General features: G+C 43.0%; 1 protein-coding gene across 4 annotated transcripts in view; it reads right to left on the bottom strand.

Annotated features, from left to right (window-relative positions):
• CLSTN1 (calsyntenin 1) overlaps positions 1–26,277 on the bottom strand; it is a 29,949-nt gene extending 3,672 nt beyond the window's left edge. Inside the window, exons 1-16 of one of the 4 annotated variants that reach the window (XM_030289247.4) lie at positions 26,022–26,277; positions 17,013–17,135; positions 13,202–13,231; positions 11,641–11,836; positions 9,968–10,176; positions 9,576–9,725; positions 9,291–9,476; positions 7,952–8,200; positions 6,968–7,089; positions 6,072–6,234; positions 4,915–4,965; positions 3,086–3,243; positions 2,315–2,463; positions 1,611–1,837; positions 1,121–1,291; positions 390–535 (exon numbers count right to left, since the gene is read on the bottom strand). In XM_030289247.4, the coding sequence (XP_030145107.4) occupies positions 390–535; positions 1,121–1,291; positions 1,611–1,837; positions 2,315–2,463; positions 3,086–3,243; positions 4,915–4,965; positions 6,072–6,234; positions 6,968–7,089; positions 7,952–8,200; positions 9,291–9,476; positions 9,576–9,725; positions 9,968–10,176; positions 11,641–11,836; positions 13,202–13,231; positions 17,013–17,135; positions 26,022–26,088 (2,397 nt within the window). In that variant the 5' untranslated portion in view covers positions 26,089–26,277. The remainder of the gene's footprint in view (positions 1–389; positions 536–1,120; positions 1,292–1,610; positions 1,838–2,314; positions 2,464–3,085; positions 3,244–4,914; positions 4,966–6,071; positions 6,235–6,967; positions 7,090–7,951; positions 8,201–9,290; positions 9,477–9,575; positions 9,726–9,967; positions 10,177–11,640; positions 11,837–13,201; positions 13,232–17,012; positions 17,136–26,021) is intronic. The other 3 variants (XM_030289248.4, XM_030289249.4, XM_030289250.4) reach the window with 3 other exon arrangements.

Genomic DNA, 26,277 nt, shown 5'->3' on the forward strand with positions numbered 1-26,277 from the left:
TTAGTGCTTTTAATGCCATTTTCTGCTGTACTTCCATCTATTTGATGTAAGCATACTAAATAATAAGTAACCTGTACCCTGCTGCAGAGGAAATGCAATTTTAGCCTCTCTGTGCTTGTAATCCCCTAGTATCAGAAATTTACACATCACAAGCAAAACATCAAAGGGCCCAGCACGCCCATCTGTGGCATCCCAGAAGTGACACACAAAGGCCACTCAGCTCTGTGGTAGCACCACTCTCACTCCATTTGCTAAATTAATAATCTGTGTTTTCAATGCAACCTTTTCACCTTCACACCTCCATCAGCCACACTACTTCTTCTACAAACAACAAGTTTATTTCAAGCTGAAATGCTCATGTTTCCTAATATTTACAGGCAGGCACCCACCTCCACCTGGAACTCGTTGCTGACGTAGCGGCCGTTGAGCTCGGAGCAGAGCAGTTTGAACTTCCTGTCGAACAGAGACGCCGTGTGCCAGTTCCTGTAGCGGATCAGGTGCAGAACCTCCTCGTAGTTAGCCATGGTGTCCACCCCTGTGGGGACAGCCACAGCTACAGCAGCTGCTCTGCAAAGGACTGGCACCCTTCACACCCAGGCAAATACTGCTCCCTTGCTTCACCTAAGGTTTCTTGGCCAGCAGGTGTTCAAGGATGCAGAAATGGTAACACCACTGACACACACGTGTGGCTCCACTGAAATCCTGTGGGTTGGTTTTGTGATAAAATCCTAAACCCAGCGAGTCTTTGAAAGGATTCTGGGAGCTTTTCTATGGAATACTTCAACATAAGAGAAAAGAATGATGCATGCTTCTAGGCACTGGAGTACCCCTGGAAGGAACAAGCCTTTTCTGGGGCAAAGTCTAATGGCAGTTCCACAGTCCAGAGGTGACCTGCTATTTGGAACAGAGTAAAGAACAGAAGGAAGGTTCTAGAATGTTGTATTTTCTGGAATAACAGCTTTCCACAGAATTGCTATGCTTGGAATTCTAAAGGTAGTACAAGCTTGAAATTCTAAAAAAAATGAAGTATTTGGAGTAAGGTGTTACAAACCACCTCTCTAGAACTACTCCCTTTGTCAGTCCCTTCAGACCCTCCCAAGAGCAGCAGCAGGAACCTTACCTGTGATTATCATGCCTAGGTTGGAACTGCTCATCTCAATGCCTTTCTGCTGCAATCGTGTCATGTCAATCTCCAGGCTCTCTTGTTCCTGATTTAGCTCCTCTCCCAGCACTGTCACCTCACACATATCCAGGTTGTGCATGATCTCTTCAGATACCAAAGACTCTTGGACTAAAAATCAGAGAAAATGACAAAGATTTAAGCAGAAACAGCAGAACAAATATTAAAATCTAGGCCTGAGGAGAACAAGTATTCACAAAATAATGATTTAAAAAATAAAATACAAAATACAAACAAGGCATATTTACATGAGGATAATGGCCTGGACTTTTTATCATTTCCAGGTAAGTTTTTGTTAGCCCAGACCAGAGGATCTACATCTTTTTTTCCCTTATTGGATTCTGTATTAAAAGCCCACACCTCTCTGCAAGAGGAAGATGCTTCTCCAGGAGCACTGAGTCAGCTGAGGGTGGGCAACAGTGGCTGTTACCTGTAGGATCTTCATCCCCATCTCCCTCGGGCTCCACCTCCCGGGTGATGGTGCTGATGATGCGAAGCTCCGGGAAGAGGGAAACGCCCTCGGAGCTCTCGAACTCTGAGGCAGAGCGCGCAAAGTGGTTGATGCCACTCAGGCTGATTTTTGGCTCCTCTGGCTGCAAGACCATGACATACCCCTCCACAGAGGGAATGGAGACACAGGCCTCTTCATTGAAACACCTGAGAGACAGAAGCAGTTTTGCAGTCAAGATGGTTATTTCAGGGGGAAGCACAATTAAACACAGTAATTGCTTTATAAATTTTTGAAAAGCTGTCTCAGACCCAAGAGTCTTAGATAAATTCATCAGCTGCCCTGGAATAGCCACCAGGGGAGCAATCCTACAATTAATTTTTACTTACAGTTACCATTTGGCCTCATTTCTACATTTTGACTTAGAGACACAGGTAACCCCTTTAAATGAAGCTGTGACGCTGGAGACACTCCCAGCACTCTGGCAGTACTTTCCTCCCCATCTTACACACTCCCTACTCCATTCTCAGGAAGAAAGCAGAGCGCTGGTGTGGAAAACATCTGCTGTACTGAAATGTGGGATGGTCACATAGCCCAGGACTCTTTTGTTTCTCCCAGGTGAGATCCATGAACACCAGGCTCCACCAGCCCTGCACAGGATGCTGCAGGTCAGCACCAGGACATACTTGACAGTGCTGGTGATCTTCAGCCTCCGAATGCCAGGAGTTGGGAACTGGCGGGAGTTCAGGTAGGAAATGTGCTGCATGGCCTTGTCCACCCTGTCAATGTCATCCCCTTCTATGGTCAGCGTTGACTGGCTCGGGTTCATGTGGAGCTGAAAAAAAGGAAGAAAACTGTAAGAGAACACTCAACTGAGTGACATGATCTGGCAATTCAAACTGGAGTTCAGCTCTGCTAAATACAGGAGAATTGCTTCCATATTCAAAGCAACAGGGTTGCTACTTCCCGCCCTTGTGGCACACAGTCTGAGCTCCCTACGCACTGCCTCACCCCAGTGCAGTGCATTTGTGTTTCATTCTTTAAGAAAAAAAATCTAAGCACATATAGCTCTGGTTCTAGTAATACAGAAGAGAGACACCTAACATATAAGAGAAATTTAGCTCTGTTCACACAGCCTTGCTACTGAAAAAGCCACATAATCTCATTTTATGAAGCTGCTTGTTAAAGATCTCTTATTAGACAATCTTCACAGCTGGTAAAACAGAAGCTTACAAATATGTAAGTCTTCAAGACTTAAAAGACAGCAGAGTAACTTTCATTCCTAAGACCAGGTTTATACAAGAAAAGTTTCCTGGTTTTATGTAATATTAATGCAGACTGCCACAAGAGATGAGCTTGTTGTATCTGGGGCACCCTGTCAACTCTTGTCAGTAAAACTTGCAACTCTTATCAGGGAAGGAATATATATGTTCCCCTTTATTTATATGCAAATTTACCTTCACACCTTTGCCAACACCATCAGCCATCTGCAAATCCAGCCCCTCTTTGCAGGTGTAGAGGCAATCAATCACCTTCTTGTTCTCCAGTTTACCAGAACGGATCATCAGCCCTGCCAAACTGCCACGGAAAAACTGAGCCATGCGCAGTTCACCACCTTCAAAACACGAGGGAGAAAAAATCTTTACTTGTTATGATTCTTTTTTCTTTTTCTTTTGTAAAACAACAAGTATGCCAGCTGATACACACAGTATTACACACATGCAGGTTAGTTTTCATCCATTCTGGGTGTTAACCTTGTGATTATGGTCAGGCATAAAGAAAGAATTAAACAGTTCACCATGCACTTGGCCTTCAGACAGCTGTGGCCACCTTGAACTGGCTGCTCCATGACAAACATCTCAAAAGAAGCCCCATACAGCGAGGTGGTGCTCAGAAATCAAACACAATGGGATGAGCCATGAAACCTCAATCTTCCTGCTGAGGTAACACCTCCTTCTACTCAGGACAGCATCCCTCCAGGTGTGAGGATCTCCACCTAAACCAGCACTGCAGGTTCTCCCTACACTCCAAGGGTAGAAAGGAGCTTTGTAAAGTCATTCAGCTCATTCTGAGAGAGGTGTCCAAGAGCTATCTGCCCCCTCCTCAGGTGGTGCCATCTTCTCTCTGCAGATTCAAGTGAGCAATTTAAACCCAGGCACCTCAGCTGAGTTAAGTCTGATAAGGGCAACCTAACAAATCCTTGATTCCTCAGTGTTTTTGAAGATGATGTCATAATGATCAGCTAGTCCATCTTACTAAATCCTGGGGCCACAAAATACCACCTGGAAATGTCTGTTTTCAAGCCCATTACTTAACTAAGCAACCTGATTTTAGAAAGAACTTCTAAAACAAGTTTAGAATTCTAAGTGATAAAAGATCCTTGGTACAACTCAAATATTTAGTGGTGAAATGTCCTGTTACAAATGATACAATTTTCATATAGCTTCAGCTTCTGGAGCCCCTGGATGCTGCTCCCTCCTTGCCAAATTAAAATGTGATGCACAGCTAGAAACCTCTTGCCAGTTACGTCCAGACTATCCCAGCAATTCTTAAACTTTACAGGAAGGGTACATATCTTGAATTCACTTCTGAAAATAGACACTAATTTTAAGTATCTCAACTCAAGACACAAAACCCACCGAACAATCACTAAAATTTGTTATGGGGAAATAACCCTGGAGCAAATCTAAAATACCCGGTAGTCAAAGCATTTTTGCCCATTCACAATTAGAATTTAAATAGATATCTGACCAAGTGAGTATCCCTTGTGAGTTACAGGTCTGTGTTTATGAGCAGCCTGATCCTTTAGATCAGTCTTGTTCTGAGAGAGGAGCAAAGGTACCTGAGTTCCAGAGGTCCTGCCCAATGTACTGAATAAATTCTATAATAAAGACACATACCTACATGCATAAATACATACATTTATATAGGATGACATGTGTTTATGCTTTAACAAAACTGGATGAAAGAGATTATAGCTGCTATTTTACAACAGCAACTTTTTTCACCACTTCACTGCAATCCCAACCATTGCAGATTTGTACATGGAAGTACATTTGGATGCAACCAAAAAAATACCCAAAACAAACAAAAAAACCCAAACCCAAGCAGAAGTCAGCTGATGATGCTCTGCAAATAGAAGCACAATGAAGACACAAGCCTAGGAGAGGATTATGTGAAGGTCAATGGCCCAAATGCAATGCCTGCATTTCATGCTGTGTGTGAGATGAAGCAATGTCTTGGCTTAAAAATGAAATAAAACAGTAGGGAAAAAAACTCCAGCAACCTGCAGAGGTCTCGGGCACAGTTTCATTGTCATTTTCACTTCCTGTATATTCTGTAGAAAAGCAAGACAAAGAATAGGACAATAGGGAAAGGACCAAGTAGTTACAATTTGGCAAACTCTCAAACCCCAGAATACACAAAGCAGCATATCCCCCAAAATTTGCTTATATTGGACCCAGCTCCTCAAGGATTACGAGTTCTTGGAGACAAAGAGCTGCAGTGCAGGGGAAGACATCACTGTGCTGTTACAAGAACAGTCATGGCACCACAGCCCAAAGAGCCCCACACACAAGCAGCAGGGACACCAGCAAGAGCTGCAGAACCAAGAGAGGAAACCCCACACAAACCACCTTTAGTAAGATGACACAAGTCTAACAACTGGCTCCATTTGAGAGGAAATCAATGTGAGATCCAGACTAATACAGTAAATCACCAAAAGGTATTGTTAGCTGATCAAAAGAAGCCATTATCAACACAGATTCCCTTATCAGTAATAGAATCACATGTATTGAGCAGTCAATTTATCAAATGGAAGCACCAAAAATGAAAATTGGCTTTTAATTTTTTGAAAGAAACGTTAAAAGAACTTCTTCAGAAGGATAAAATCTTTTTCTCCTTGGAGAGGAGCTGTATATACAACTTAGAGCAGCCTAAATAGCACAGACAATAAAGCAGATGTCTATTTTTATAAACAGAAATGGTAAAATACCCAAGAGACAGCACTGCTGTGTTGCTCTGCAGAGCTGTCTACTGGACAGGCTTCCACTGATGAGAACACTTTTCCTACAAGATGCTTTTCAACCTACTTGAAATGAAGTGTTCTGCTTGATAATCTGAAGTATATGAGGTATTGTTACAACTCCTATTAAAAATAAGCTAACAGTACTCCCCATGGCCACCACAAAAATCATGTTGATGGAATACAGGCTGGTGAGCAGCCCTGTATTTCACACACCTGTGGCCAACGAGAAAACAAACAAACACTCCTGGAAAAAATTACTCCGAGGAAATACGTGATACCAGCTTGGAGTAAAACCCATCTGCAAGAGGCAAAACACGTTACATTTCATGCACTAAAAAGATCTGCTGCCTCTAGACAACCACAAAGATTTCATTAAACAAAGTTAATTAGAAGTATTAACAACTGTCAATAGTTACCTTGCCAACATGCTCCAACCACCAGCTGTGTTTCTATCTTGGAAGGGTGGAGTGGGTAATCCTCAGTGACTGGGAAAGGATCATAGGAAACCCCATCCACGTAAAGAGACACCGCGGGAAATTCAACGTTGACAACGTAGTGGTGCCACTCTTTGTCACACACCTGAATAGAGAGTTTTGAAAGTTCTTTTTTTTCCCCCATTACAGTTCAGTAACTGACCTGGTGTCTGTTTTACATAAACATACATGCAGCTGTACCAACGACCTACAACACAATCCTGTACAGACACAGCTGATCTTTCACACACATGGCACACATCTGAAAAGCAAACTGACTGCCAAACATTAATAAAAAGTTTCTTTATTCTGTTGCCAAAACAGGAAGCTGCATATACTTCCTTTCCTTTAATTTTTATATTAAATAACAGCATACTTCAATCTAAAAATACATATCTACATGCATGCACATCCTGAAATACTGTTATAAGAGAACCTTACTTGACAAAGGACAGGTATTTGCTGAGAGAAACTGTTAAAAAGCCATGACTATTTATCACAGATCCAGGGCGCTGAGAAAATGTCACATGCTCAGAAGTACTTGAATGCTATAATCAACCTGGAGTAAATACATCCTGTTTTCTCACGCACTCCACCTTAGAGTGCATTTAGTGAAGACAACTGATGTCACAGCTGTAAGACTGACGCTGTATTATCTATCAAGATGAAAAGCTGAAGCTGCCACTTGATCACAAGCAGAAGCAGCACTGCTGGGCTCTGCAGAACAGCAGTCAGAGTTTGGAGCAGCAGGAAGCACTCATGACTAAGGACACTGCCAGGGAGGTCAGTGCTCGCTGGCTTTCACTCTGGCACTCCAGCACTCAGCCCTGCAGGCTCACCTGATTGAGCTTCCAGTGGAACTCGGCAGGTTTGTAGCTCTTGCCCTCGGAGGGGTCCTGGCGGAGCAGGAAGACCAGGCGGCAGTTGTGCACGTAGAGGGTGTAGTGGTGCCGGTTCATATCTGCACGGCAGTAACAATTAACAATTAATTAATTAACAATTAATGCCTGCAAACCTCACCTAAAAAATCCACCCGCTCTGCAATTTCACACTTAAATATCAAAGTCACTGATAGGCAGTAATCAATGCAGAAGTAAGTCAGGCACGGTAAGAGGAATGTAAAACATTTGCAGCAGTAGTGAGGGCAAGCACTCTTGAAGAACCCATGAGGCTGCAGAACAGAGAACTCTCTATCCAAACCCAACCTAGACCAAGGCACAGCACTGAGCAGCCAGAGATAAAACCTGTCAGCAGGAGAAAAAGAGCTCTATTTGCAAACAAAAGAGCTTCTTTTGAGACAAATGGCAATTATGGAAACAGGGTTATCACATTTCATTCTCATTAATGGCATTTTCCAAATTATTGTTTCTGTGTCATAAGCAGAGAGTGAAATTATGCACAGAATTAAAAAAAGCATCTCTGGAGAAAGAGAAATTATATCTTCCTAAGGAAAATAAAGACACAGCAGCAAATGCTGTCACTAGACCTGATATGTGTGTCTTAATGTTTTTAGGCAGCTTCAAGAAAAAGGCTATCTTTGGAGATGCAAACTCGAGGCTGCAGTGCCAGAATAAGTCATCTACCACAGCAAAAGAAGTGCATAATGTAAACTGAAACAGAATTAGAAAAACAAGTCTGCCCAATCTGAAGCTACATAATCTAAGGCCGAGCCTGAACATAAGCACAACAGTGATTTTTAAAGTCAACTTCATATAAATTCCAAGAAAACCTCAAGGTAGAGAAAACACTGTCACATGTACTGCCAGAGCACATAAAAACCCGACCAACCAAAAAGACTATTTATAATTGAAGTATTGACAAACCTGTCTTGTCTGAATTGCACAGAATTGTCTCTTTCTCTTTGGTTCCAGGCCCGTGCCTCATCCATACTGAAATCATGAAGGGCTCTTTCAGATTGACTGTGACAACACCATCTGGAATCTTCACAGCCTGTGTGCCATTAAACTCGAAGACCTGGTCGCTGTCATGGCCATTATCCGTGGGCAGCCCCACAGTCCAGTTAGCAGCACTGCTTGGAGGGGGGAGCAGCTCAGCTGTGCCAGAAGCAGCACCTACAACACAAATGCTCAAATGAAATCAGAAATTTAAAAGACCACCACTGTTTTCAAATTCAAATGTTTACCTCAGCACTAATTTCTCAGCACCAACTGTCAGGATTATGCACTACCATCACCCAATTCTCCTTTTAAATAGTGTGGCATTAATTACAGGCATCTAATACCATGGCAACTTCCAGAAATTTCACTTCTGGGTAGACAACTAATCTCATAATAAGCAAAACGGTTTCAACCTCCACAGCTATAGAATGGTATTTTGCCTCTGTCTCAGGAAGCCTTTCATGAATGCTCATCCCTCAGCCCCACGAGCACGATGCCCTTCTCTAGACACTGCAGTCAGTGTGAGAACAGAAGTGAAGCAGCTGAAGAGTGCACAAGCACCCCCTCCCTGTGCAGGCAGCACCGTCAGCAGCAGGTACCTTTAACGTCACACTGACCTCAATCAGGAATTGCCTGCCTCTCTGGGCTTACATGCTACTCAGACTTGCAATTACTTTCAACTGCGCTTGAAGACATAAGTCACGAGAGATAACTTATCCTGTAATCCCAATTCTTCCATATGGCTACAAAGGACTTCACTGACTTTTTGTAAGACCTTTAACTGCAGCGTAAGTGGATGCCAAGGGCCTTTATTCCTGGGCAAGCACAGCACAAATCTAACTATCCAAGTTAACTGTTGTTTTACAAAACACTCTTTCTTAGTTTTCTCTAGTTTTCCATCATGTATTTCTCAGATTGCAGACATTACATCCATGATGCTCAGAAAAACACAGGCTTTAATGGCCATACCCTTCCACACAAATTCTTCCAGCTCTTGATTATGAATTTCATGCAAGGGACATTATTAGTCTATGTAAGAGAGTAGAGAGGCAGAAGAGAGAGATTCTTTACCACATTTGAGAATTATTGTAGAAGTCACCTTCAGGCAATTTCATGCCTTTTGCTGCCAATAAGGAAATGAGTTGAACAAAACTATGTGCAATTGAAGACCAGATCTACTCATTGATTTCTAATCTAACGCAAAATTAAAAGTAAAACTAGTAAGCAAGAGAGACCACTTTTATTTTAACAAAAGCCTTCTTACCACAGAGCCTGTGGATGGATTTCTCAGAGTAGGTGTCTCTGTCACAGCCTTTACCAATATGGTTGGTTTCTAGCTCCACCGTTGCTTCCACTGAGGTTATTGGCTCATCACACGTCTCCAAATGCATCCCAGGGAACAGAGCCAAAGAACCAGTGCCAGGCTCATATTCTATTCTTTTGCTCCAACCTGAATATTTATCCAAAGAAACAATATTAAAAGATCCCTCGTGTTTAACTGAAGGTACCAGCAAATGCTAAAAGCAGAGAGGAAAGACAGCAAACTAACCTTGCCAGCCAGGCTTGCACGTGGGCTTAATGCTAATTTTAACCAACACATCCTCAGCAGCTCTCTTCTTCCCACAGTCATAGGCTGTTACTGTCAGTTTATACTGGTGTTCTTTACCATAGCTTAACTTTTCTGTGTTTTTTATATAACCTGACACAGAAGAAAGGCAATGGTCAGACATCAAGACAATTCTTCAGGGTCATTACTGCATAAAACACATCCAGGTACCATTTATGTATTTCATACAGACTTGAATAAACTCATCAGCAAGTGAATTCCCCTGCACTGTTTGACTCCCCAGTGCCAGACCCCAGCCCAGCCCTGCTGGCAGGGTGACCCCTGCTCTTTGGGTGTCAGTGCGAGTCAGCCCTGCGCCCGGCTCGGTGTCTCACCGTCCTTGTCGATGGCAAAGGGCACATCCGGGGTCACGATCTCGTAGCTGCAGATCTGGCTGAACTGGGGGGAGCAATCTGCATCCACGGCCTCCACCTTGAGGATGTTGTCGTACCTCTTGCCCTCGATGACCGTGGCCTTGTAGGACTTCTCCTTGAACACCGGCGCGTACTCGTTCACGTCGTTCACCTGGATGTGGACTGTGGCCCTGCAACGACACGCAGAGAGCTCCCAGGCACTGCACACCCTGCTCCAGCCAGCCCTGGATCCAGCAGCCCCCTCTCTGCCACCAGAGCCATGCCAGTCTTTCAACCTGACAGCTTGGAACTGCACTGCTCCTGAGCAATGGGCTCCAAATGATCTCCCTCCCACCAGCCTCAAACCTGTCTCCCCATACCCTATAATACACCACTGAAATGAAGGCAAACAGCATTTATACTACCAGAGAATATCTGTTGCAAGAACTACACAGATAGGTCTAACCAAGGAATAAGAAAGGAAAATCTGTGTTGAAGGTCTGCTTCCTGGGTACTTTAAACAAGGAAAAATCTACATTTTACATTTGCCTTTTTTTCTTCCAGGGCACTTACTTCTATGAATGTGAAGGTTTGCACCTGATTCTGAATGACTGCCACTTTTCTCCTGTTAAAATAAATGCTTTTAGGGTATTACAGATTCTGCCAAATCATCTTCTTTTTCACATGAAGCCATCCTTCAGCATTCCAGCTCTCAGAAACAACTGACTAATAAACCAAACAATCTCAACTACCCTAACTAGGAAAGCAGTGGTTGTTTCTCCAGTGTATTGTTATATAATTCAGTTTTGTTTTATATAAGTCAATACATTCTGTTTACTACCACTGGTTATTTACAAATAAAACTCAAACCCTTGTATAGTTATAGAATAGAAAGATTTTGTTTGTTCACCAAGATGACCTCTGCTACTCTATTCCTCATCTTATTGCTTTACACAACTGCTCATCTCCCACATGTTCTGCAGATGTTTACACCAGAGTGTCAAACAGTTATTCTCAAGTGGGTTTTCTGGAGACTATTTTATATTGTGGTTTTTCCTTAGATAAAGATAAGCTAAAGACCTCTTTTGTTCCCATTCTTTAATGCAGGCAGAGATGAGCCCCATGCTATTGATCTTGGGTTCTCTGGTGGGGCTGTCTGGAAACGATAGAAACATGAATGCTTTGGCTTTTTGTTAAGCTTAATAGACTGACTTCTTGAATCAGGTGTTTTGATTTAGAAACTGAATTCCAAAACAATGTCAAGGCCTGGTATGCCAGTGCAAACTCTACCAACTCAAGACAGATTTTAAGTGTATCAGCAGTTTCCCTGCTTCTGTCCCCACCTGGTTTTCTAATGCAAATCCAGAGACATCAATAAAGCAATACCACCTAAAATACAAATGAAGGGATGTCCAAGCAGTCCATGCCCATTTTGCTGCCCTTTTTATCACTATTATTGCCCTGCTTGAGCAGGGAGGTTGGACCAGATGCCCCAGTGTGGTCCCTTCTGAGCTGACCCTGTCTGTGGCTCCATGAAACGCCTTTTAGTATGAGAACTTGGTTCCCATTGACTCTCAATACACAGACCATAAATCACCACAAGCAGCAGACCCCTGGGACCAAACTTCCCCTCAGCCCAGCCCAGACTGACTTACTTGTGGGATTTCTTTGCGTTTGCTCCATCTGGTCCCTTCCCACAGTCGTAGGCCTGGATGGTGAACGTGTAGTCCTTCTGCAGCTCACAGTCAAGCTTTTCCTTAGAGCGTATTATTCCCTCACCAGTGGATTTATCCACTACCACTGCTTCAAAGGGAACATTTTGCCCGTGGATTTTAAATCCACAAATCTCACCTACAGAGTTAAAGACAGGTTAGAACTGGTCAACATGATAATACATTTCAAAAATAAATGACCAAATATTTTGCAGCCAGGGGTTTGTGAGGGTCTGTGGACAAAGCAAGAGCACTGTGCTTTAAAATGGGTGAATTCTGGGAACTTTAGTAAAAAGAAGCAAACGTCTGCCTTCCAAGCAACTTGTTTACTTTGCATCCATTCATGCAGGAGTACAAAAGAGAAAAAGAGAAATGTAGACAGGCATTTCACAGGAGTACTTGAGACAGCTCTAGGGCAAGAGTAGATCTTATGTGAGCATACAGCCAAGGCCACTGGTAATATCTTCTATGCCAAGCTACTGGCAATAGCTGGGCAGCTGGTTTACTTTGACCAGAGCAAGAGGTTAAAATGCACAGTTACAAGTCAAGGGATGAAAAGGCTTCGAGTACAGGCTCAGCACCATAATTACAGAAATTCTGTCAACAGATCAAAGGACAAAGTCTTCCTGTGCAATGTACCTGGCTAAAATCAGGGAATCAAAATAAACTACTGAATGAGAAAGGTAGAAATACCAACTTCTCAGGCATCCATTTCAACAGCTATCTACCAACACCGGCCAAATGTTAGTCAAGGAAGCTCTCAGGAAATGTTTTAGAAGGCTTTCCTGCTAGTCAAACTCTTCACCCTACAAACTTGGAAGACAAGTCCCCAGCACATCATTTTTAAACACATCACGGCACTGGCTGGCACAGCTGGGTGAGCCCAGCACACAACAAAAGCCACTCAAACTCTTTGACCACCTACACTGTGTTTTTACCTCTGCAACTTGTTATATTTGATGGGGATTTTCTTACACCAACAAACCCCGCTGTTTTGCTGTTATAGTTGCAGTGGTTTCTCAGTACCAACAACACACTCCTAATGAAAACATATCTAGAGGTATTCAAAAAGAGGGGGGTGATTCATATTTTAAACCACTGAAGTCAGTCCTGAAGGCTGTGTACTGCAGGAAGGTGCTGTAAAGCTTCAGCACTTCAACATCACTTCACAAAGCATGTAGAAAACTTCAGCTGTCCCAAAGAAGTGATCTACAAGTGAAAATATCAGAAAATGCTACTTTCCTCCAAACAACTTCTTCAGTGTCCACAGAATGTACAATAACTCCAAAAGGTTCAAATGGATGTCTGATTTACAGATATTTCTAACCAAGGGTTTAGTTACATAACACTTTTTATCAATATATTTTAAAATAGAAAAAAACTGGGAGTATAAATGGGACAAAAGAGCATGACAGGATCTTCTGTTTCAGTGCTGATTCCCCATTTCATAACCAAAGTTAGTAGGTTAATATTCATTAAAGGGATAGAAAGAACCCTTTATCACCTTCTTTGGTGACTGTCACCTCAAAACTCTCTAAAGGGAAAAAAGACAAACCCATGTCAGTAACAGGAAAGGATGAATGGGAGCAAATAAGGAAAAGGCAAAGATGCACACATTACACAGAAAAGCTTTGGGAAAACTGTATTTTAAAATTCCAGTGGTGATTTGTTGTAACTGTTACAATTTGAGAGCTTTAGTTACGGTAAATATGATTAATCTTTTAACTCCAGGTTTTCATTTTGAGAATTTTGAAATATTTCACAGAATCAAGGCTTTGCTTTCTCCTTTTCTTTTTTTAATAATACCAACTGCTAAACAAGGTATTTTCAAAATGACACGTTTATGAATAATTGCCCATAAAGTAGAATTTATCTGAATTTATTTACATTATTCTGCATAAAGTATTGCCATAATTTGTGACTAAAAAATATACACATTAAACTCTAATCCTGATAAACATAAGTTTTAATTTAAGGAGTGTGGAGGGGGAGCTATATGTTTTCCTAGCAGTATAGCACAAAATTTGACACAAAAATGGATGAAACTCTATTGTAACCAAATTTCCTCTTAGGTTTGCACAGCTATGCAAGTGAGGCACAGATGGGACAAGAGTAAAATCTGTTTGCTTCCAGTGTCATCTCCTCTAGAGGACACCTCTTTTCTAGAAATTCCCCCCGCCAGCCCCAGCCAAGCCCTGCCTTGCCCATGGCAGCAGAACTCCCTTTCTAAGCAAACTGGGGCTGGTGGCACCAGCACTGTCCCATCCCAACACGGGAAGCTGCCTCCAGGGAGAGGGACCCAAGGGCTTGATGGACTTCGGGGATTATTTAAAAGAATCAATAGAGATTCTGCAAGATCTTTTTCAAAGCTCTCCACATATTCCTGCTTTAAATTAAAAATTCCTAACCCCCACAAAATACTACTTGCATCCCAGAACAGCAAGAGGGAAATAAAGGACTGTGGCTGAGAAGCGGTTTTCTCTAGGGGTGGGGGAAGAGGGACTGAAGCCCTGTTACAGGCACATCAAAAAAAACAAAACTTCAAACATCTGGCTATGAGACCCTCCACTGCACATTCAGTTGTGCGAAGGCATCCAGATATACCAGAGTCTGTTTCAAATGTAACAGAAATTCAGTTCCTTTATGCATAGTAAAGGGGAAATCCCTGCTTGAGAGCTTCAGCCATCAGACTGGCTTTAGGCACAAACAATAAACATACAATAAAAAATGTAACTGTCCTTTTTTTTTTTTTTAATTCATTTTTTCAGCAAAACCACTTAGGATCAAATTCTGACTTGATTCAATTTGTAATGCAGAAAAGAGCCACTGAGGAACAAGAATGGTCACTGTCTTCTCCAGCAGATCTGTAACAGTGGTGGTGCAGAAGACTGATTCCATGCTGTCCCTATGTGCCAGGCAGTTTGACAAGGCAAGCTGGCACGACTATATCCACCCTGTTTCCAAAAGTGTGTCATTTCAGATTTAGAACCATACAAATAACCTGAGAAATAAACGTCTACATAACCCCACTTAGTTTTGCACACCCAAATGTTAGGATCCTACCCACAAGCACAGAGTGAGCAAAGCAATTAATGTTACTTTTACTGGCCCCACAGTTCATGTACTACAAAGCATCTAAATGAACTCATTTCGAGATGTTTCGACACGCTCAAAATTGAAATAAAGCAGAAAAGCTCTACTTAAAGTATTTTAAATCTGCAGACAGTTCAGAAGTTTCACAGCTCAGCTAGAGGGCACAATTAATGAAAATATCCAGCCTTTTGAAGCAGGAATAAATTTGATTTATAAGCAGGAGTACAGCAGTACGGGCTGGAGCAGCCATTTAATCCTGAGCAGGGCTTTGTTTTGCTGTGAAAGCACATCCCTGGCCCGTGGCTCCTCACACGGATCCCCCCATACGTGCTGGGCACCCTCAGGGTCTGTGCCAGGACGTGAGCACAGCTCCAGCAGCGCTGGGAACAGGCAGCACGCACCCACCTGGGCTCCTCAAGGACAGGCTGCAGGACTGCTCCATTTAATGCCCACAAACACTTCCACAGAGCCCCAGGGCACAGTCCTTCGACATTTATGCAATTCAAACCCAAGAGTCTCGTACCGAGAATTTCCTTACAACGTTCACATGCCATACTCAAAACTTAATTTCTTTAAATCCACTGGTCTGCTCCTGCTGTTTAAGAAATATCAGTTTTTGAAAGCTAAAATATATTGTTTATACAAATATATTCTGTTTATATGATTTCCAGTTGATAAAAATGTTCATTTAATGAAAGCAGGTTTATACAATTTAGATCAACCCAATGGGAAAAGTCTCATTTAAGAAATGCTTTGACATTGGATTTTCCTCTGCAAACACAGCAAAATATTTGAAGATATTCTGACAGTACTTTCTTGAAAACATTCCTATCCAAGAGGTATAAAACTGCCATTTTCAGAATCTGTTCAATGTTGCTGAACTACCAGCACCTACATTTAAAGCACTTAAGAACTGAAAGAGGTGATTCATGTTCTCCTCATCCCTGAGAACACAATTCAGGCTTCCCATTCCTCTTCTTAATTAACAGATTTTGTGTACCCCAACACAAGCGTCTTCATTTGGCAATGAAAGTTTTTTGTCCACAGACAGCAGTTTTATTTCCAGTTAAGACAGCAGAAAAGCCTCTGCCATATGTACCCAATACGTGAGGAAGTTTGAATTTTAGAGGTTTAGTATTATCTCTCAACTTCTGAATAGCAAATTTCCATTATCTTCAACTTCATTGGAGATAATTACAGCCTTATGATAATGCAACAAAACTGTTACTTTAAGCAGTACCTCAAGAAAATTGTGACCAAACTGCCATAAAATTGCTGCATTCAATGCAGTCAGGTGCTGAACCTTTCAAATGGCTCTAATTTAATTTAATCACTCTCCTCTCTTCCTCCATAAAACCAGGCTAAGCAATGCTCCCAAAAATGGCTCATGTCACATCCTTTAGGTACTTCACTAGGATTCTTAACTCTCAGGTTTTGCTTAACTAAATAAGCTTCTCCAAATATCCAATTTAAGCTTGTGTTATCTACTACAAGTAATTTCAATGCCTGCAGATGCCGAGTGGTATTCGTCAAACACATCATTCTAACCACTGTCAATTAAAAAAAATAACTTCCCATAATACTGCATCCAATTAATGAATACAGTATTCCTAAACAAAAGTTTTCATTAAAAAATCTACTGAAGAAGTTTTAAAGAAAATTGTCAGTCCTGACAATTAGCCCACACTTGGCAAATATCTTGCATATCATTCTCTATATTCTTTGCTAGAGGAGAAAAAGCCTTTTCTTCAGCAAGAGAAGTTGTTCAGGTTTTAAAATACCCTAGACTGTTAAGCAAACTTATCATAAACATGCAATCTTAATTCTACTAATTAGTATTTTCACTTTATTGAGACACAAATAAAAAATGCTAAGGAAACCAAAACTCTCTTCAGAATGGTAAAAAAATCATTATTTCAGAACTCCCACGCTGAATGCTGTGAAATGTGGAATCTAGAGGATTGAGAAAAAGAATATGAAAACAAAAATAAACCACCAGAAAAATTACCATGTACACATGAAATAGCAAAGTACTTTCTGGTTTGGACACTTGGATACAGATGCAAACCTGAAATAAAACACTGGTCCATGCACACACATTTCCTAGGATCTAAAAGCATTAAATGTTATGCTACTGTTAGGGAAAACACACTAACACAGAGTATTTGCCCCCAGGAAAGCATTTCCACATCTTCAGACAGGAATGCAGATGAATTCTTTACCTGCAAAACGCAGAGGTGCATCTTTGTCCAGGGCTATTAGAGGGGGGTCCAAGAGCACTGTGTTGTCGTTTTCTGTAACTATGCCATGATAGGTTGTTTCAATCCATGGCTTATGCTTGTTAACTGAAAGGAAACAAAATACAAAGTCAAAACATTTGAAACTGACAGTATCTTTTAAAAATGCTTTATAGTACTAATTTCAGTATTTTCCTCTTTTATAATTCTGAATCAAGGTTTTAATAAACTAAAAGATTTGAGACAAAATCCTAGCTAAGTATGTTCACAAAATTTGAGTGTCCCTGTAGGCTTTTCAAAAGTTACTTGGAGAATTTTAATTAGTTTCTAACTATGCTGGGATTTAAGATGCCCCTGAAGTGCAATTGAAAAACCTTATAACAGTGATGGGGAGCTGCTGCCATCAGTGCCAAGTGTGACACCAGCAAAACCTCTCAGCACCACACTAGGGAACACAAAACACCAGGGTTTGTTTACACTCTGCTTCCCCCCACCACAGAAAACTTGGGATACCGCTGGTGGACTGCTCTTCAGAACATGAAGACTTGTTCTCATGTCAGCTTTTTGTCCTGTATAGGGGGTTTCACTATCATTAAGAAAACAGGTGGAAAAGAGGTCAAACTTCATCTCTGTTGTAGTTGTTTCAAGATACTGGGAAACTCCACTAAAAAATCTCACATGAGAGCATCCTTCACCTCCGCACAGAAAAGCCTCAAATTGATCACCTGAGCCTGTCTCAAGATGACTGGTCTTCCTCTGCTGCAAAGAAATGCAGTCTCTTTCCCTGTCAGCCTCAAAAGGAGTTTTTTCTACTACATCACTAAAGATGCAAGATCAAATCATGTTCGCTACTAGTTGTCATCTAGTGTGTGACAATCCAGCAGGAGAGTCCCTTAATTATTAAATATCTGGCTTTATGCTATGATCCCCAGCTCAGGTGATAAAGTGTGACTGCATGAGTGGCTCCCGGATGGTGAAGTCTCCTTAATAGCACATGCAATTTTCCCACATGCAATTCTGGAAAATTGCATGTATCCAGCTGCTTTGAGTCTACTGAGAAACATCCTAAAGGGCCTGAAAATGACTCTTACCAGACAAAACCAAGTAATCTTCAGCAAACAATGCATATAAGAAATGCTTTGCTAGAGGTTACAACAAACCTACCAAAGAGCATTCCACAGGCAACATCACCCAGGTTTTGGTCTGCAGGAGACCGAGAACTTAAAACTTATGAAATGCATGCCTGTGCAATTACAGCAGAATATACACTACAGCTTGAACACTACCACACAGCTGAGTCCTGCTACTTCACCTCTAAAGAATTAAATAAGCAATTGTCAAAACAGGCAGAGGTGGAAGGCTAGCTCAGACTCTTGAATCCTGCCTCTTCAACAAACTAAAAGGGATTCATGTCACGTGCCATATGCTTACCTAGGGGAATTAAAGACAGTGATAAAAGGACACTTCAATAAATTATTAGACCTAGAGAACTCATACAGGAAACCATAATACTCCCAATAAGCTTTCATCTGCAATCTTTTACTCGTTAGTAGCAACAGCAGTCAGGATATATCATCTCTTCACCCATAACAATGCAGCAAGAAAGATCTCACAAGGAACTGTTTTAATGCAAACTGTGTTTAATTACTCCATGTGGCTTCACTTAATATGGCAGCACTCTGTTTATTGCCTCGGTAGGCTCACCCAGGCACACTTCCAGCATGCAGCACAGCACAGAGGCAGTAAATGCCGAGCACACTGCTCTATTCACCCCGAGAAGCTCGGTGCTGCAGCACCCTCCCAGGAACGCGCGTTCAGAACAAACCTGCTCCTCTCAGAGCCGCTAACACACTCCTCCCTCCCAGGGAAGGTGCCAGGAACTGCTCAGGTCTGAGGCTCCCATGGAACACTCAGCCACAACTCACACCTGACCTCAAGAAAACCATGTCACCAACACAGCTTTGGCTTCAGGAGGTCACAGTTGTGTTTTTCTGTCAGTACATCTGGGACACTTACCCCAACTGAAAATCTGAGTCCTTTCATCCGTTCATCTTCATCCTTGCAAGGATGTGGTATAAAATACCAGAACAGATCTCTGCCAGAAAAAAACCCTCCATCTCCATTCTAATGCTTCTGAATGTGGATTACAAAAATACTTAGGTTTTTTTAATGTTCTGAGAAATCTTCTCCTAATTTAGCAACTTCCTAAATCCCACTACTGCTGGGTAGGGAGTTCTATAAAACCTTGAAGTACTGTAACCACATATGAACAGAATTTTGAGTATGCTGAGCATCTGCAGAGTCTAGTGAACCTTCAAACAACAGGCCCAGTTGAAAGCAAAGTCATGTCTTTTTATTGTGCTGCAGACAATAAAATCATAAAGCATAAAGCTTAAACCCCTTTGTGTTTTAGAAGGCTAAAACATCACCAGATTTTAAAACATAAAGCTTAAATCCCTTTGTGTGTATGAAGGCTAAACATCACTGGATTTTAAAACACCAAACTTACTGCTGAATATCCAGGAAAGGCCTGCTATCCATATTTGTGATCTACTGACTTCAGCATAACCACACACTGGAAGGAATTCTCAAGCTAGCATTTGAAATATGAAGTACAGCTCATGAGCAATACCTCACTGCTTCCCTTCAATCAAACTGAACCAAGTATTATCCTGATCTCAGCTGCTTAAATAGCATTAAATGCTGGACTGTGAAGGGTCGTTTAATTGCCACAGAACTCTTGCAATCTACATAAATTGTTCAAATACAGACTGGTAATTTCAAACCAGAACAGCAACCTATCCCAAACTCGACACTAACAAAGTGCCCTGAGCTGTTAATCTCTTGCCATTTAACTGGGATAAACCACACTGGTTTCTTTGAAATACAATATTCACACTATTTGTAAGCGCCTCAGCTGGAATCTGCTGTAAATCCCAACGAGCATTTAATCTAGTCAAGTGGGGGGAGCTGTGCTGGCACAGGCAGCTTGAAGACTTCTGCCTGCCTTTTAGTGGGCACAAAGAAATTGCAAGGCCAGCTAAGCACAGGCATGTCCCAAGGTGTCACCCTGAATGGAGATGCTCCTGCAGAGCCCTCCTGCTCTCCAGCCTGACAGAACACCCAGCCTGGCAGAACACCCTCCTGCTGCCCAGCCTGACAGAACACCCTCCTGCTGCCCAGCCTGGCAGAACACCCAGCCTGACACAACACCCAGCCTGACAGAACACCCTCCTGCTCTCCAGCCTGACAGAACACGTCCCACGAGGACAGCACCAGCCACTCCCAGCTCTGCTCTGGCAGGTAATTGCTGCTTACAGGAGGAGGAACAGCCTCCAACACCAGGTTTGAAAATACCATCTGCTATTGTCTCCTGAACCAGAACAGACCAGCCTGACTGTTCTGCAGCAAAGGGAATGCTCCTCAAAGCAAGGATACTTCCTTCCCAAAAGCAATGGTTGATGCTGCAGGATACAATCCAGCAGATAACCAGCAGCAACCTTTTCCTGCTGCCTAAAAGAATTAATGAATGTAGATGAACAGGTAGGCAGGGCAGCTGGGTTTAAGGCTAGTATGGAAACTTTAATCACAGGCTATTAAGTCAATCAGATTAATTCAGTTCTGTAATTTGAAAGCAAATACTAAAATTAAATGTACTTATCAAAGTCCTTTCTGAGAACTTCTGTTTTCTTCTTACAAGTGGGCAGAAGTTTATTTAACTCAGATGGGATCTGGCACCTACATGACCAAAGATTAAACACACCTCACCCAGAAAGGACTGTAGTTGGAACCCTTTTTCTTCTAATTAACTACTTCTAATATACAGTGCTGTCTAGCCACGTTGCATATTGTTAGAATTGAATCAAGATGTTTAATTTTAAAAAAAAATTCTTTAGAATTAACTGGTTAAACATATTAAACTCAATAACAAGTAGTAGAGTTTGAAAGCTGTTTGCTCAATCTAGCGACAATAACAACAAAATCCTCATTCTGAAAATGTACCTTTGAGACTTCATGAAAAATGCATTAAAAAATTCACAAAAAGAGAATTATAGTCTCTGTTAACACAGATGAACTAGCAAAGAGTCCTTTACTTGTCCTGAAGGTCTGACAAAAACTGATTACTGTGTATCTTTTGCTTAATTGTCTTCCTCTGGATGCAAGAGATCACAAGGATGCCTTCCAGTGAGACAATAAAAACTTCAACGTGTCTTACCTTGAACAGGCATAATTTAGTACTGTTCTGATGAAATTTCAAGCAGTATCATTAAAAGAACAAATCTGTGTAGTACCTAACCACAGCCAAGGAGCGAAGAGCTACACAATAAAATATGCCTTCTCCACCCTGAAAGCAAAGCTGAATAAGAGAAGGCGTAGCCTGGCCTGATTACAATGTGTGTTCTGTCCTGCCCAGCCTGCCACTCACAGCTCCTGCCTCCAGTCTCCAACGAAAAAGACCCAGGATTAACTTTGGATATAAGCAACTTGAAATAAACCAGTGGTAATGAAAATATGTATTGTACTTGTTTATTTAACTAGGTTTTCTCAAACCTAGAATTTTATCAAAAGTCACTGTCCTTCAACCAGGTCCAAACAATGGGATAAAACTGAACACAAGTTCTGCTCCAATGCTGACCTTGATAGCATGGAACTCGCCCACAGTGCGAGGTTCCAAGACAAACTGCCATTTCCACTGCTGGGAATTGAAGGCAGCAGCAAAGCACGAGGGAGCGAAGCCAGGAGACTCACCTGGAATACCCAGGAGATGCCCCAGGACACGGATTAAGGAACAGCAAAGACATCCACCATTACCCTCTATGGCTCCTGGCTGAAATTCATCCCACAGTTTCAGATCTGTCTAGGATTCTTTGCCACAGTTAAGGAGCACTTTTAACTCCTGCTCTGAACGCTCAACTGCCATACACTGGAGCACAAGATAACATTTATAATCCATCAGCTGCCCACACTATCAGCCTGTACAATTAACACTAACTCTTCAAAGACCACATTCAAACCAATAGTTGTAGGGATTCAACAGGGTTTTATTAAATTGTATTTTGCCTAGAGAAAAATAATTTATCACCAGTTATAGAAAGTTTCCTGTTTTCCACTGAACCAGTTGCCTAAATCTGATTTTATTTGCACAAAGATACATGGAAGTTTTGCTATAAGCCTGATGAAACTAAGAGACATGCAAATGACCAATTAGAAACTATTTGCAATTTTTACTATCCACAACTGCAACAGAAGAAACATTCAGAGCACCAAAGACCTTAGGCAGAGCTGACCAAATTTGAATTTGGATAAAAGCCTGGCAGAGAAAACAAAGATTCCACCACAAAACAGTTTAAATAGGATTAAGACAACAAAGCCTTAATTTCAAGTGAAATTTAAAATATTTTACACTAAACAGAAGACTGAAATAGAAAACATAAGCCTTTAACTACAAACACTAATTTAATAAATGTTATCTTAAATGTTGCTAATTATAGTGCAAGAGTGGAAACCCTTTTCCTTTTAACTGTTGTCATATATACAGACTTTGCTCCTTGAAAGGAAACAGTATTTAGAAATACAGCAAACATCACCCCAGTATAGCTGGCACTTCTGGCTCTACTTGTTGACTCCATTTAAAAACAGAGAAACCCACTGGGAGCAGTAGCTGCAACTTGTTTTCAATCAGACACAAAGCAAGTGAGATGAGACCTAATACTATAAACAAAGGACAGACAGACACTTCTTCAAAGGCACTGAGGCTTCCAATAATCCCTTCTAAAGACTCCTAAGGAGGTTTAGTCCCTACAGAAGCCAATGTGAGTAAATCAGTACAAAACAAATAAATTAGAGCACAAAACAAGATTTATTTAAGACCAGGGTTCCACCTCACTGAATTCTCTCAAGTTGAGGCATCATTTCTGTCTTTGACAACAATGATAATGCTACAAGATATGTGGCCCTTAACACCACAAACCATGTTCCAGAGAGACTTCTCCCAAGGGAACTAAAGGGAATGAGATAAGGCTCAGAAAAATGGCAGAAGAGCTTTTCTTCAGAAAACTTTAATGACTACAGAAGTTTCTTCCTCTCTGCATAACAGTTTCAGAGCCACAAGCCACTCAGCTACCACATACTTGGGCTTCATGGCAGGAAACACTGCTTTACCCAGAATATCAGAATTCTAAATTGTGGGATGGTCACATTATGCAGAGCTGTGGCCTGACCTGGGTTTGACTTCAACCCTTCTAACTTTCATGACACACTGAAGCCCATGATCCCAGCTTCTTTCCTACTCCTTAAAAAAAAATCTTTGCAATTATCTGCAACTGGTTATTTTGTGTCTGCAGTAACATTACGACCTCAAACCAAAGATACATTATTCAGAAGTTTCTGTTGTCAAATTTTCCAGCTACCTCAGCACAGACAGCACAACCTGCAGCCTGGTAACATGGAAGAGGACAACCAGCACAGGAGTATTCAAAATGCAGTGTAAACCATGCTTGCCCAGACCATCTCTCCTCCATTTCAGCTTCCACAGCAGTGCATTATTTTAAATAACACATACAGAAAAAGAGATTAAAATTTTTTACATGAACAGATGGCTGTATATAATGCTTTCCCAAGCACTATATATTGTAGAGAGGTCTCGTACTGGTTAATTCTTACTTTCATAAATACTTGGAGAACAAAAAAAAGAACAGGCCACATAAATAGCCAAATAATGCTTTAGGGTAGTGTTACATTTCCTTGCCTCTAGAAAGGAGAAAGAAACCTACTTAATCCACAGCCCTATATTAAAAAGGCTATTTCTGTGTCAAAGAAACATCTGCAGCAAGACTGTGGTAGTAACAAAGTGGTTTGTGGTTTGGATTTAAGACATTCACAGCACCACATAACTTCCTGAAATAATCACAGATCAGCAAAGTTTCTTCAAGATAGTATTACTTCCATCAATACCCTTCCTAAACGACAGTGAGCTGGAAGGCCCCAAGACAACAGAGGTCTGCCACTCTGCCTGGTCAGGCCCAGGGAAGCAGCAGCCATGAGCTGCCTCCTCCTCTGGGAGCTGCTCCATTCCACTCCCCAGCCTGCTCTGGTCAGAGACATCCAACTGCTTCACCCGCAAACACAGCCAGAATGCACTGCTAGGTACTGCTTTTCCACTGCTACCAGCTTAGAAATATTTGGGTCAACTTGATCGATTACAAAACAAATTCAATTAGGAGTTTTGCACCAGCTGGACAGGAAAATGCCTCTTTAGAACCCAAAAATCACTCTCTGCACCCCTTAAAATAACTACAGGGAAGATGGTAGGTCAGCTAGCCCACACCTGCCTTTTGTGCAAGATCACGTCCCCCAAATGCTATTTCGCTTTCTTTCCATCATAAAAAAAAAACAACAAAAAAAAAAAAAAAAAAAAAAAAACCCAAAAAAACAACACCCCACTTTTCACTCCCCTGTTCCAACAACAGGAATGGCAGAACTGGCAAGTTCAACTGTACTCGGAAAAAAAAAAAAGGAACTAGCAATACAGCACAAAATGGAAAGCTTACCATAAATGCTTCCAAACAAATCCCTACCCTAACAACAGGGAAATAAAAACGAGCAGCCCAGAGCTTACTTGTCACTAAGTGCATCTCCGCATAATATTATTAACAGGCCTACCTACAGCAGCCAAAACGCTGCAAGGACTAAGGCAGCTGCACATACTACACTGAATCAGCCCTCATTCTGTAACTCAGTTATGTGTGATGAAGCTAAACAGATCAGGACCTGCAGCCCAGCAGCTCTGTAGGTCTGACTGAAAACAGGTACTGCCTCCAACAAGCTGCAGAAAATCTGCCTACCAGCACTGTCCTGGGTAATGCTGCCTAAATCTGCCATTTGTTTCCAAGCAGCTTTCTTGGAAAATGGTTTTTGATCTTAATCTTACTCCTAATTTCAAACGATGGAATTCAAAGACACTGTGCTTGTGTACTGGTGTGGTAAATACTACATTTAGCGATACCATGAACGCTGGTGAACAGACTGTACTCGAGGGATCTCACACAGGTAAATGATGGCCACTGTCAGAACAGCTGGCAGAGGACTTTCGAGACATACTACAGCATCAGCTTCTTCTTCCCACACAGGGAAACTGCAGCAAGATGTATCCATAACGAGCTGTTTTTCAGATCTAGAACTTCCCTTCAACGTTATTTATAAGCCATTTTACAGCCGCGCTTCTAATGTACGCTGCTTTTCAACGCTCTTAAATCTCATCATGCGATCAGCTGAATCTTGCAGAAGCAGCATTCCCGCTGCCAGGGGTAACCTTCAGGTGAGGAAGCGTCTCCGAGCCTCTCACTGAAGCCTGCCGGGGAACAGCCCCGCAATGCGTATGATGCTGCTGCTCCTCGGGATCAATCAATAGCCACCAGGCCCGCGCTCACATCGCCAGCAGCACGGGCTGGCCCGGGCGCTGCTCCGGCTCATCCCCGCACGGAGCTTTCCCACGCCAGCCCAGCCCAGCCAGGCCCGCCTGCCCAGGGGTTTTAGCTCCGCTCCGGCTCTGCCCGGCCCCGCTCCGGCCGGCTCTGCCGCTGGACCCTCCCGGCAACAAGTGCCGCCCCCCGCCCGCCCGGGCCCCGTTATGTAACGGGCGGGCGGACACAGCGAGCGCCGCCGCCGCGCATCCCCCGCCGGGCCGGGCCGGGCCGGGCCGTGCCCTCCGCGGCTGGCACGGCTCGGGGCCCCTGGGCGCAGGTGAGCCGGGAGGGCGAGCCGCCATCCGCTCGTCCCCTCTGCAGGTGCAATGGCCGCGGCAGAGTCATCCCGGCCGCAGCTCCATCCTCCCCCCTTCCCCTGCCCTCGATGTCCGCCCGCCTCCGCGCTCCCTCCCCTGCGCAGGGCGCCAAGGACACCGTCCCCTCGCCCGCCCGCGGCGCAGCTCGCCGGGCGACCCGGACCGTGGCCAAGGTGCCGCGCAGCCTCCCCCGCCCGCCCCAGCCGCGTTACCTCGAGCGGCCGCGGCCGCTCCGCAGAGCAGCGCGGCGAGCAGCAGGCGGGCGGCGGGGGCCGGCATGGCAGCGCGGAGCGGGGACGGCAGCGCGCAGCCCCGGCTGGCGCCCCCGCTGGTCCGGGCTCCGCTGTGCGGCGGGCGGAGGGCTCGGCTCGGCCCGCGGAGGAGGAGGAGGAGGAAGAGGAGGAGGGAGGAGAAGAAGCGCTGCGCGGCCCCGCTCCGCTCACCGTCCCTCCCCTCCCTCCCCCGCCC

This window comes from Taeniopygia guttata, chromosome 21 (assembly GCF_048771995.1).
Source record: "Taeniopygia guttata chromosome 21, bTaeGut7.mat, whole genome shotgun sequence".
Lineage (NCBI taxonomy): Eukaryota > Metazoa > Chordata > Aves > Passeriformes > Estrildidae > Taeniopygia > Taeniopygia guttata.